The 13914-nt window shown below is 51.1% G+C and overlaps 1 protein-coding gene across 1 annotated transcript in view; it reads right to left on the reverse strand.

The window, feature by feature from the left end:
• birc6 (baculoviral IAP repeat containing 6) overlaps positions 1-13914 on the reverse strand; it is a 42223-nt gene that overhangs the window by 1144 nt on the left and 27165 nt on the right. The window contains 10 exon segments of the mRNA XM_068741664.1: positions 160-164; positions 347-408; positions 410-455; positions 1159-1261; positions 1263-1305; positions 1694-1906; positions 11019-11209; positions 11758-11922; positions 12709-12926; positions 13139-13475. Coding sequence (XP_068597765.1) covers positions 160-164; positions 347-408; positions 410-455; positions 1159-1261; positions 1263-1305; positions 1694-1906; positions 11019-11209; positions 11758-11922; positions 12709-12926; positions 13139-13475 — 1383 coding nt within the window.

The raw sequence follows: 13914 nt of genomic DNA on the forward strand, positions 1-13914 counted from the left end.
TACTGATTTCTCATTTCTGATTAAGTTAAATTTGCAAACACTTAGATTTCTGGTTCTTGCACAGAACTGATCAGTAACATTCAGGATTCATTAGGAGGATGGCTGCTTTACACCTAAACTATTTCACTCTACAAACCTGGACTGCTTCACTGTACGAACCTGGACTGAATGCATAACATGTTGGATTGGCAGAATAGCTCAGAAAATTAAACTAAAATGACACAGATTTCGGTTTTTAAGATTAATCCGAAGATCGTGTCCATGTTTAATCGGAGTTTTCAATATGTAGTGGAAATGTATTGATATGTAATAATAAACCCAAATAGGCATCGACTCTGAAACTCACCGAATTGCAGCTTCTTCACGGCAGCGACATATTTTTCTTCTAAAGAGCGTAGTATGGAGAGAGTTTGGGCGACTCGACACCTTCCTCGAAGACTCCACCAGCCTCCTCTCTGGTAAAGAGGGTGGGGAAATGAAAATGAGTGTGGGGGGGGGGGGGGGGGGGGGGCGTGGACAGTGGACACGCGAGGAAGTCTGCCTATGGGCACGATGCTGGAGAAGCTCGGTAATCAAATTTCTTTCCCATAGCTTAGAAATGGAAGCTTCTGATCGGACGTGGACATTTCCTCCAGTATTTCAGAGACAACGTCGATGACATCAGACTTCATATCTTACCCAGCTGGCATCTTTAAGGAGATTTCTGCATTAGAGGAGCTCGTCTCACAATTAAAGTCTGCCTGGCATTAGCCCCTCTAGATTTCAGAGAGAGGTATTTCACACTGTTGTCCAACCAATTTAATCTTATTAACTGCTCACGGTCCATCGGCTCTGACCCGTCTGTCAGGAAGAATCAGTTTATTAAATTAAGCGTCAGTGTTCATGCTCACAGACAAGACACCAAATAAATACGACAAACCAACCTTGGAAGGTTGGGAGGACACAAAGCGAACAGAAAAATGATAAAACTATCCATGTTGTAATTTTATTTGTCCGTTTGGCTAGCGCAGAATGTCGATACCGCACAGAGAGGCTTCCGATTATGGTTTCTCTCAGTCAAGACCTTCCTTTGCAACTGCAACACAGCTCAACTCTGCATGGCGTTCTATTGATCGTGCTTATGGGAGTAAATACGCAGACTGCGTGCTGCATGCCTACCCTGGTTGGCCTGCCGTAGGCTGGTGGTGGCAGCGTAGACGATCTCAGCTGTCCTCTGGATGTCAGGAACCAGCAGAGTCAAACCCTCGGGCTCTGGATCGGAGCCTGTCCGTCTTCATCACGCCTTTACTCTTATCTTTCTTCGACCTGAAACACTCCGTACTGTAAATATCCAGCTACGGCGCAAGCAGAACGAAACCCGCGTGCCTCCCAAGGAATCAGTTCATCGCCATCGTCAATGAGGGTTCGCAGACGGGGGAATGTTCCTCGGTGAAAGAAGGGAATTCGTTCCAAGTGTTATTTAATGCCGGGTGGGTTTCAATGACATTCTGCAGACGGGACGAGGATGAAAGGAATCCCGTGTGGCTTTTTTTGGCGTGTCAAGAGTGTTGAATTGTTCCTTATTCTCTTTTGTATGAAATGTCTTTAAGAGCAACACGTAAGATATTTTCTGGACAGACGCGACTCCAGACATGGATTACACAATCAACATTTAAAAACAAATTAAATAAATAATCCACGTTCTCCATCTCACCTGAGGCGGTTGGTGTAAGTGTCCACGCACGTCTTCATCTTGGCCAGCAGCATCCCGACAGACGTCTGTCCCTCCGCGTGCTCTTCGTCCTCCTCCTCCTCGGGGTCGCCGGAGAGAGGCAGCAGCAGGGGAACCAGAGCGGTGCAGGTGGAAATGGCCCTCAGCAGCTCCAGTAAGGCGCGGTACAGGGGCACGTGGCGAGCCATGTCCAAACTGTGGAAAGAGAAAAATGGGTATGAAAGCGAGGCTGAACTCGCTGGAGGACGCGGGCTCGACTCCTTCCAACCTGGGCTGCCGATTTCAATTCCACAAAGCAAATGAATGAATCGAGTCGGCCTCGTTTCCACCCAGCTAGCATTTTGTCGGCCGTATCAAGCAGCCCTTGAACAGGAGCGAGTTAAAACAGGGGTCTGAAGTCACCATGAATTAGTTTTTGAGAGGAGCAGGCTGGCTCTTGCGCATCCACGGGTTCGCCTCGAAGTGTCAACCTCAAAATAAATAGAACGGCTCTCGTTTGTGGCTCCGGACTGTTTTACATTTATATTGAAATTCCCAGCTACCAACTGTCCTCCAAGCATCTGCACAACACTGACCCCCCCCCCCCCCCCCAGGTATTTTAATCTGCTCTTAAATCCTTTAACCGTGTCTGTTTTGCGACACATAGCATGGGATCCCAAACCATTCCGTGTATATCTAAGCAATTACTCGCAGCGTTTGTGTGCAACTCATCAGATTGTCTCTTCCCGCGTCGTCTCAAATGTCAGCCTGAACTGGTTTTACCACGAAACGTAAGAAACGGCGAACATGAAACAGAACCATCGATGTCATCGGGATGAAGGACGGACGAAACCAACTGGCGAATGAACCCGGCCTACTGGAAGAGAGATATTTGGACATTTATTACCGATAGCTGAGATTGCAGGGCCATCGTCTATCTAATGAGATGGTGACATGCAAAAATATTCACCCATCTCTGTTCAGCGTACTGTAAGAAGTTAATTAGGGATGAGCAGCATCAGTAAAAGGTCCTGCAGGCGACCCCATGAGTAGTTTTACCACCTGTCAGGATGTGGATGAAACAAGACAGAAGCTATTAGCTCCAGAGAGCATCGCGTGCTATCGTGCTGCGATTTTGATGAATGTCCTGCGGCATGAAGGGACGTTAGTCCGGCCCGTGACTTCTGTAACAATAAGAATCCGATCCAATCATCTCATCTCGGATACTTCAGGACGCCTCAAATGCCAAACGAAGACATCCAAATTAAGCTTGAACCTCCGTCCTCTACTCGGGACTCCCGCCTCACTCTTCAAGCAATTTATTGCCCCTCCTGTCCGGCAGTGACGAGAGAAGTCTGGAGGAATCCTGTAATTACAGCGGGAAGAATGGCACTTGGTATTTTCCCGGCGGTGCACGATGGGGGCTCAGGGGCAACCGCATCAAAAAAAAAAAAAAAAAGAAGGGTGTAAAAATGGAACTTGTTTAGCAACGGTCGACTCGGTTGGTATTAATTACTGACGCAAATGCCGAGGCGAGGCTGGATCAAACGTGAAAGACAGACGGCGTGACGTAGATTCCTACGATCTAGAATCTCTATTCCAATGAAGCTTTCCCTCCTCTCGGCGGTTTGATCATAATGACTTCAGAGTAGCTCATTTCTCAGCTCAAGGGACCATGACCCATTTCCAACGAGGCCAGCTGAGATGCAGAGTCTTGATAATTCGCATTTAACAATTGCCCTTAATTGGCTGGTGCTGAAAATGCGCATGGGCGTGCGATCATACGGCAGAGCCCGGCCCCGAAATATCTCAACAACCGAAGCGCGGAAGAGCAGGAATGCTTTTCAGCAGAAACTGGCGGCTCTCAGAGGATGAATCCCGATGACGTTTCAAATCTACCTTCAGTTCCACCGTGAGATTGACGGTTGGGTTATGAGAGAAACATCAGACATAAAAGGTCTGCGTTTACTTATATTTGCTTTCATTTACAGTGGATCTGTCGTCGCTTCTTAGCCCGAGAGTGGTTTCTGCGACGCCCACACGCGCCAGACGCCCCCACTGGTTTACTGCAACGGCCGATGAAAACCAAGCCAGAAAACAATACACGTATTTACCGGCGAGTCTGAGCCCGTGGAGGAGCAGGAGAACGGGAGGGGAAAGAAGAAGGCATCGAGTACGCGAGTCACGCTGAGCGGGCTGCTAATACTCTGACTCAAGCTCATAAGCTGGACGGTGTCAGGTCTTCCTGACCCCCCCCCCCCCCCCCCCCCCCCCCCCGGTGACAGGCCTCCGCCGACACACACAGTCTGCCTCGGTGGACACTGTAGATAATGTGCATCAAAGCAAGACTATAAAAGACCGCCTGAAGCTCTGGGCCGTTCCAGAGGACGGCAGGAACAACGGCGCCGCTTCTTTGTGCACAAAACACTCTCGTCAACACAAACGCCCTCGAGTCACTTGGTTTCGGGTCGCACGGACGCATTAACCAGGAGGTTAGGAAGTCAAGGAACGCGTTACCGTGACTCAGAACTTCAGCTTTAAAGAGTGTCCGGGTTTCAGGAAGCGACCTTCCTGCTCGATTATGAGAGGACAGAGACACTTAGCGAAAGTCGTGTTTAATGACGCTGGTCGAGAAAAGATGGAGGACAAAGAGTCGCAGGACGAAACCTTCCTAAATCATTTAGGATCATGTCAACAACACAAACACACTTGGGAGTCGGACTTTAGACGATCACGTTAATGGTTTTGGATAGAAGCCCCCCCCCCCCCCCCCCCCCCAAATGGTCAAGATAACTGCGAGACTGAAACTAATAGATTGATCTGCTGATCTATAGTGAACGTGGGATTGAAACTAGGTTGTCGGTGTTCGGATGAGCGACCGATGAGGCGCGACCATCAGATCCAGAGATTCTGAATGAATTAATGATGAGATGCACAAATCTCAGGCTCCTACAGGAGCGTCTGTGAAACGACAGAGTTGTATGTCACCGGCTGTGGGGAATAAACACGGGAACCGGGAGAGATGTGATTAGAGGAGCTGAGGATGAAACAAAGACGAGTAAAATTAGGATGGAGAGCATCGGGGGAAATGTGTTCGCCCACAGAGGAGCTCCGACAGCGCAGCAGGCGCGGCATCTTAATTTCAGAAGCCACACTTGGAAGATAAATGTCAGACCCCCCCCCCCCACACACACACACACACATCGTTTGCGTTGCCTTCCCTCTTTATCCCCCATTCTTTATTCCCCCCCCGCATCAGCTCCTCCTGGTCTCAGGTCTGCCAGGATAACAGAAGCTCATGATGAGCTCGACTGAACTCCGAGCCGTGTGGCACAGCGGGACCGACTCGCCGTCTTTGGGTTGGTTTTTGCGTGTTGTTTGGGGGGGGGGGGGGGTGCACTCAACCAGACCCCCCCACAGCAGTGGGAGAGGAGGAGACAACAGTAAGCATGAGCAACGTGATTTCCCCCTCCTTCTTCCTCCCTCTCTCATTCTCATGCTCTACCTTCATCGCCACGGCCATCGGGATTCCGTCCTTCTCTCTCTCTCCCTCTCCCTCTCTCTCCCTGTCATTCCGTTCGGTTACGCAACACGCAGTCGTCCTCGGAGACTAGCTGGTGTCGGAGACCCGACGGAACACCGCCAGCGATCCTTAATGCCATAGCGACTCCACAGACGTCTGGCTCCGTGGGGCATTTAGGGCTTTTCCTCTGGAATATCGCTTAAAGCCGAGGACCTGGCTGTTCGTCGCTCGCTGCGTGTTCGAGACGCCGTCAGCAGATCCTACAGACACAGCGGCGACATGATTGACGCCGGGACGTCGGCGAAGATGCTGATTTGCTCGGCACTGCTGGCTCTGCTACCCGGAGAAGTCTGAAGCGAGCGGGAGGGACGCCACAGAACAGAGGGTGTGTGTAGATTCACTGATAAGCTGGGAAGGGGGGGGGGGGCTCAGGAGTTTAGGCAAATCAGTGACTCAAGAGAGGGAGCAAGAAGAGAGGATGAGAGGAACGGAGGGGAGGCAAGAGGGGGCAAACGGGGAGAGGGTCTCTCCTCGCCCCCGCAACAGAGGCTGCTAGCGCCAAGCAGCTTCGGCTGGTAAGAACCTGGACTTGCAAAGACTTTTTGAAGTTGACCTCGATCAAAGAAGGAAGTTGGGGGGGGGGGGGGGGCTTGTTGAACTTGACAGATGGATTGGAGAAGTGACACGAGAAGGTTTTCACTGGAGAACTGAGAACGGAGACGCCGCTGCCTCCGACTTTCTCCGTTGCTCAGATTGGTGGCGCCATGGCGGCGCAGCGATCCTGCCTCGTCTGCCCCGGGTCGCCGCCTTTAAACCGTTGGGTTTTCCAGTGAGGATCCAAAAGGCATGTCGGATGACCTCGTCTCACACCTTAGACTCCGTAGGGTAAGCATTACTTTCTATCCGTTTTTCTTTCACTTGCACATTTATCCCCGGAGATGAGCTCAGCTCCTTTGTCTTTAGCATTCAAGACTTGCTCCACAGAGAAAGGAGGAGTGAAGCTCCTGGAGGTGCCGAGTGGCCAATCGTTAAAGGAATAAAAAAATAAAAAAGGGCGGCCATTTTTTGAGGGGGTTTGGATCTATTTTAAAATAGGTGAGCACAAAAAGAGATCCAGAAGGTCGTAAACACTGGTGTTCATTGCTGATTCTCCACTATGCTGTGCACGGCCATTGTTTTGTTCAATTGATGATTGGTTACTGGGGGGGGGGGTTAACCTGACCCGGACCTGTTTGGCACCTCCAACAGGAGAGCAAAGCCAAAAACACCAAACTTTAATGACAGCACGTTGATTCTCGTATCTCCGTTTCAGACCAGCGTCCCTTGCCAGACGAGGTGAGCACCAGGACATGGGCACCACCGTCATCACCATTGAGGAAGTGCGAGCATTGGAGGTCAAGGAGGAGCAAGAGGAGTCCATCTTGGCCATGTTGGGCATCGTTGGGACATTCCTTAACCTGTTTGTAATCGTTTTCATTTACATCTATACGACGCTGTGAGGCGCCGGCGCTAAATCTGAAGGATTCCCCAAGAAACGAGGGGCCGGAACGGCCGGGAAGGATGGGATAGCTCGGCAGGAACGCATGCTGGGGAAAGAAGACCGACATGAACGTCTTCCACAGAGGAAGGAGGACGATGCATTCCAGACTGGCCGAGGGAGACAACGAAGAGGCCGTACTTCAAAGCCACAAGCATGAGCCAGGGAGATAACAAAGGGCCAGGAGACACAGCAGGGACATGGCTGATCTGGGACCTCCGTGAGAAGAACCACATGGACATTAGCAGTCCCCCCCCCAGCCCGGACTGAACCCCAGAACGCTTCACTGTGATCTTACTTCCTCTGACTGTGGGACTCATTGGATAACATGAGAAAACAAGACAGTCTTATAGACAGCACTGATGCATTTCCATTTATTTATTCCTCGATTTTGAAGGTGGGGGGGGGGGGGGGGGGGGCTGCTCGGGAGACACTATTGGCCACTATCCATTTCCAGGGCCCAAAAATGTAATAGCTTCAGCACCCCCCGTAGCAAGAAATGAGCCTGTGGATGAGAACGGCTGTTATTGGCTCCAAGGACGTCTGCAATCTCATAAATATCCTCAAACCACAAATAATAACCATCCAAAATAAACATATTTGCATTCAAGAAGCTATGTGCGACAATTTTAATGGCATAAGGAGCTAAATGTCCTTCCAGATGACGCATACTCAAACGCGACGCTTCTCGAGTCGTCTCTGGGTTGACCCACTAGAGGTGTGCCGTGGTGGGTTCATTTGCCTTCTGCCTGTATTTGATTATTCTTTGGTTTTTTGTGATGAGCAGAAACAGAGATAAAGCATTGCTTTGGGGGTGGGGTGGGGTGGGGGGTGATTTTAAATGATTTTATTCCGTTACTTCTCTCTGGCTAACCCCAGCTCTCACTTTTCTTCATTCACTCTCTAGCTCGCTTGACCAAAACTGCTCGCTCTCTCTGAGGCTCGCCAACTTTGAATAGTTTGCTCACAGTCCTAATACGAATTCAGTGTAGTACGCCTTTAACATCTTGTTGGGGATGGGGTTTGTGTTGGGGGGGGGGGGGGGGGGGGGTTCTACTCTTAAAGAAGGAAATCAAACTGATCCTGACCAGTACAGCAGATTCACATCAGATCAAGTGTCTATGTGGGGGTTTCTTGATTTGTATTTTGATTTTAAAGTAGTGTGATCAATGGTTTTTTCTGTATTAAAGAAGCTTTTTTATAAATTTGAATACCGTCTATAAGCGTTGTCCAATGGCAGATACTTGCACAATAAACATTTGCGCACATCAACAGACTCGGGCCTCAGGAAAACAACAAAGTGGGTTTCTAAAAGGATAACTTCGTGAACAACAAACCCGAGGTGCGAGGTGAAACTGGAATGAACAAACAGCCGGGAGTCAAGAAGGAATCTTTACGGTTGCCTGTTCATAAATCACAAGATAAATATTGGCTAGCAAACATCTAGTAGAACCCATTTTGACCCCTGTTCTAACTCACCGCTAGTTTTGTAAGCCTGGTCTTCGGTCCCACATGCTCCCCGTCGTATATCTGAAGTGATGAATCATTCCCATCGCCGCCCCCCCCCCCCCCCCCCCGGCCGAGGCATGTTCGGATCACCCTCCAGCATCGTAAACACGCCCACTCAATGAGAGTAATGGCCGAAAACCGACACTTAAGTGCGTTTTCTACTGCAGCCTGGATTATTTTAATCTCATCTCTGTGTTAAACGAGTTAAGAGGAAAATGAAGCCGTAGAATGTATGGATACAATGTTTAATATAAGACAACAACAACAACGAAATTAACAAATGGGCCCTTGCAACCATTTAATGTCAAACAGAACTTGCGAGAAATCCATTCTTCAATTAAGATAAATTAGTGCTGCGTTGACACTCGACGGTATTCCCTCTCACCGACGGCTTAGCTTCCTGTGATGGAGTATCAGGCAACAGCGGCAACCTGTAATGTATCCCAAAAGGCTTTGCCAAGACACCGATGATTAATGTGGAGCAAGGCGCTAGCCTGACGGGGCTGAGGAGCCCGGAGGCAGCGGGATAGGAATGGAAGCCTGCACGGCGAAAACCAAGGGAAGACCAAGGGGCAAATGAAAGGTGTTCAGAGTGGTTGGGAGGAATGATTTATTTCTCCAGAGGAGGCAGGCTGATTTGGATGTTTGTTCCCCAACACCTCCACCTTTGTCAATGTTAATTACAGCGAAGTGTCGAGCTCCTTTTACCTGCCTTCGCTATCGTTAGAACATCACGACGGTTTGGACGGCTAAAAGAAGCATAACAATTCATTAATTTTTAATTATTACGGCAGAATAACTTTATGTGCCAGCTGCCAGGCGGGGCAAAGAAACATCACAAGATGATATAAAGTAGCATATTATTATTAAAAGGATTGTCTCAAGCCTTGTAGTTTTTTTTCTACACGCAGTGGCTAATTAGCGCAGCATTAGGTTGTGTGTGTGAAAGGCAATCTTAAAGGACAGCATGTCGCGATTAGGGCTACGCTCCAGCAGAGCATGTGGTGATGCTTAAATCAAAATCAATTTATTAGAACACACACACACACACTCAAGTGCATGCTGGGGGTATTTACCAGATAATGAGGAGCAATTAGAACATGCAAAATGCTTTTTATACGTAGTTATTTAATCATGAGGCCAGGAGTGCTTTAGCAGACAAGCATGCAACACAGGAAGATATTCCTGCAAAATGAATCATCCCAGCAGCATCAGGGCACAAGAAGGCGGCAGGAAGCGGCTCCGGGCTGATAAGCGGCGCTACAGAAAGGTAACGGGAGGACAGGCGCTAAAACCCTCGCGTTGTGTCCACAAACAAACAGGGGCCTGATAAAACGGAGCTTAAACCACCGGGAGAGGCTGAAGCTGGATAATCGCTGAAGTCCTCGCACAGTAGCGTTTGCTTTGAGCTAACAGATTACACGACACCTCGCCGTGTGCAGGCGGGCTGGAACGGGTGGGGGGAAGTATCAGGTGGGCTCTGATAGGACAGCGACAGCGAGGACGAAGGGAAAGGTCTACGAGACGGTGGTGAGGACAGCCATGATGGACGGCTGAGAGAAAAAGACAGGAGGCGGAGCCAGAAGTGGAGGAGATGAAGATGCTGAGGTTCTCCTTGGGAGGGACCAGGTTGGACAGGATTAGAAATGAGACAATAAGAGGGACAGTGAAGGTTAGACGTTTTGGAGACAAGGTCAGAGAGGACAGACTTTGATGGTTTGGACATGTCCAGAGGAGAGACGGGGACTATATCGGTAGAAGGATGCTGAGGACGGAACTGCCAGGGAACAGGGCTAGAGGTCGACCCAGGAGAAGATACATGGACGTAGCGAGGGAGGACATGAGAGGGGCTGGTGTTGGGGGGGGGGGTGTTCATCTCCATCATCACTCTGTCGGTCAAAGACTTCTGCTGTTTTAGTGCTTCGTTTCGTCTTAAGTGTACTAGCGGCCGGACGTGAGCTCCACTAACTGCGTTCTCAAGGAAAGGATCTGAAAATGGCTGCCTATAAACATCGACACATAAACCAAGGACAGATTTGGTTTGTACATTTGCCCGTATTGCTCACCCCGCTGTGGGCATCCTGTAAGTCGGTCTGTGGCCTAAATGTGAGAAACGGCACCGGGTGCAGTGAGACGGGGAGTTGGAAGCGCGATTGCAGTTTACGAAGGGTCAGCCCAACACTAATAACCACAAAGTCCCCGAGGAACTGAGGCAGGATATAAAGCAATGGACTGACCTGACCCGAAAAGAGCTAAAGCCCGGTGGACTGAGGGGGGGGGGGGCGCTACCTGCCAAGTAAAGCTGGTTATAGCATTTAACCCTTAGTGTTATCGACCACAGAAGAGGCGCCGGTAGCCATTTATTCAGACATGCTGCAGCTCCATTCATCAAATCTCCACAAAACAAACAGACAGACAGCGAGAGAGACGCTCCTCAAATTTACACTCATCGTGATCCTTCGTCAAAGCAAACCCACAATCGCAGCATCGAACCCGCCGGCGACGCTGCGGACGGCGAGGAGGAATGCGTAAACATTTCCACGGCAGACGAAACCGAAACCACTCAGAGCTCAGCCGTCGCACAAAAACAAAAAAACACTAGAAAAAACATTTGTAATGCGATTGAAAACCAAACAGATGCCACAGACTTCCGGGCCGCCGGCAGCCACCGGGGGGGCGGGGGCGTGATCGAGACTGTGCCCCTTCCCGCCGGCGCTTTCAGCTTCGAGGGCACAGTGCAGATTTAAGTGCAGCCTAACGATGGCGCTCCCGTCCTACCTGAGTCGTTGCGCAGGTAGGACGACATGGCCGGGATGAGGCAGGACTGGCTCAGCAGCTCTTGCAGCACCGCTGGCAGCGCCGAGCTATTGTGGGCTCGGCCGTCTGCCGAGGAGGCGTCGGCGCCGTGGCAACTGCTGAAGCCCGCCGGGTTGATGTAGCTCGCCAAGACCTGGCGGACAAATCAACGTCGGGAATACTATAAGACACGCATTTGAGTACATCATTTACAAGGCCTGCTCCGTCGCCGGGACAACCTGTCCTTGTAATAATAATAACGAGCTCATTAAGTAATGTGATTACTACTCAGACCTGCTGGCGCTTAATCTAAAAGCACGAGGAGACCAACACCGAGAAGAGAACACGACGTGCGTCATTCCGTCTTCCTGTGCGTAGATCGGAGGATGTGATATTTTTTGGGGGGTAAATTAAGTATCCGATTAACCATTTGCCACTGAAGGAGGACCGGGGCGGAGCCCTGACAACACGTCCTCGACGACAACTGCTGGGTGGACGTCTATCGATACGTTTAGAAAAGATCAATGCGATACCTTTAAGACCGCTTAATTCATTCATTCATTGGTTTTATAAACCGCGTAATCCGAAATGCAGGGTCTGCTGGAGCCTATCCCAGCAGGCTGCGGGCGAGAGGCGGGGCTACACACCCCGGACAAGCCGCCGGTTGATCTTCTCACAGATGCGACCGTGATAGAGACTTGCCTGCAGCAGACAGGTGACGTGTTCCTCCTCGAGCCGCTGCTTGGTTAGGGCTTGCTCCACATCCCAGCCAGAAGCCGTGGACCCGGTTCCAAAGCCGGTTCCTTTAGCCCAGTAAAGCTGCTGCTCCTCACTGGTCCCAGCGCCATGGCAACCGGACATCTGTGGCTGTCGACACAGAGCAAATGAAATGCAACAACACTGCCGGAGTGGAAAAACGATGCAGGATTATGTCCCTCTGTTGCTGCAATCGTCCGGAGTGGGACTCGACACGGATCTCATCCTTCAAAATAAAAGCAGAAAACAAGAAAAAACTAAAAAAGGCTGACAAATAAGATGTGGTGGGATTATTATTATACACGACACAGATACTCGTCTGGCGCTTGTCTTAGTGAGACGTAATAAGTCTGGTTGTTTCGGGTACAATCCTTTAACTCATCTCATAACGTGTTGACAGACGGATCAATCAGACACTGATAATCAGTAACGTTTCTATCAATAACGTCAGATCGTGCCGTCCTGTACACGGGCGCAATCCATAAGGTATTACCGCGGGAGGAACAAACACCGAGGCTCTGCCGGCAATGACTGATCTGCGACGGAGTTTGGCGGAGTCGGGAACACGTCGATGAACGAATGCGCCGGGGGAGGCGTGCGGATTTCCAATTTACATTTTACAACCGGGAGAAATATCCTGCGGCAAGATCTATTACAGAATCACGGAGAGTCCGATGAAAACAGTGGGAGGAATTAAAAAGTTCTGCTGCCCTGAAGGTGTCGGAGACAATCGGAGCAAACGTGGGACGGATGCGTTTCCATTACATCCCGTAACACAACTCTGCGTGCGTGCGTGTGTGTGCGTGCGTGCGTGTGTGTGTGTGCGTGTGTGCGTGCGTGCGTGCGTGTGTGTGCGTGCGTGCGTGTGTGTGTGTGCGTGCGTGTTGTGGGCCGCACCTCGGACGCGCTGCTGCCGGCGTTGGGGTTGCGGGGGGCGTGGTGGCTGAGGGCCGACAGGCAGGCCAGGATGAGGTGGATGGCGCCGATCTCCAGGGCCATGCGGCGGAGCAGCACGCCGTCGTCGGTGGTCAGAGGAGTGCTGCTGAAGAGCGATCGCAGGACGTGGAACGGCAGCGTGGGCAGAACGTTGGCCGACGGAGACTGCAGGATGTGACCTAAGAGGACGCCGAAACGCGAAAGTGAATCAGGGCGTGGCAATACGCTTTTAAATCAAAGTCTCCATCTCGGATGAGAGAAACGTTTCCTGGACGGGTGCGGCGGTGAATGCGTAACGGTCGAGTTTCGCATCGGGTCCGAGCGGTTCTTTTAAAAACGCACCCGTCTAGTTAAAGAGGTGAAGCGCCGAGGTTCGGGGGGGGGGACTTACTGCCCTCGCCGTCGTCGGTGACGCCCAGCACCAGGCGCAGCAGGCACTGGGCGTGCTTCCTCTCCTTCAGCAGCACCTCGGCGTAGCCCGGCAGGCGCAGGAACAAGCCGAAAGCCGCCAGCGAGTGCGCCGGGATGGGCGACATGGTCTGCACGGAGGACGAGGACGCCGACGAGGACGTCTGGGACTGCTGCTTGTTGATGGGCGGCGGCTCGGCGCCGATGGACTCCGGCGCCTCGTACACCAGCTCACCCGACTGCTCGATGGTTACCCACTCAAACTGGTCACTGTCCTTGGGCTTCTCCTGCGTGGCCGAGGGCACCGCTGGGGGGCTGACCTGTGCACAACGGGACAGGAGACACTGTCCAACATGACACCTTCAAAGTAAAAGCGCCAGCGGCGGCCTCACTTAATCAAGGAGAGAGCTATTTGGCACAATTTATAGCTCTTTCAGCGAATGACATCACGGCGTCGGACGCACTAAAGTTCCTTCCCGACCTGAGGAAGATCGGTTTGACGCCCCCCCCCGGCTCGTGGTCCTCCTTATTTGCATTTCCAGAGCTACAGACGAGAGCCTGATCAATAATGGATTTAGGGGCCGATGCAGATGTTGGGATGTCCTTTCTAAGGACGCCTGCTGACAGATCCGTCGGTAAACGGTCGTCCAGGTGGGCTCGGTCAAACCGAGTGTCATAATACCACCTTAAAAAACCGTCTCCTGTCAAACTGCACCGTTTCCCCTCACTTCTTTCGAGATGTCACAAAGACGTCGCGTC

The sequence above is a fragment of the Brachionichthys hirsutus genome, chromosome 7 (assembly GCF_040956055.1).
Source record: "Brachionichthys hirsutus isolate HB-005 chromosome 7, CSIRO-AGI_Bhir_v1, whole genome shotgun sequence".
Classification (NCBI taxonomy): Eukaryota; Metazoa; Chordata; class Actinopteri; order Lophiiformes; family Brachionichthyidae; genus Brachionichthys; species Brachionichthys hirsutus.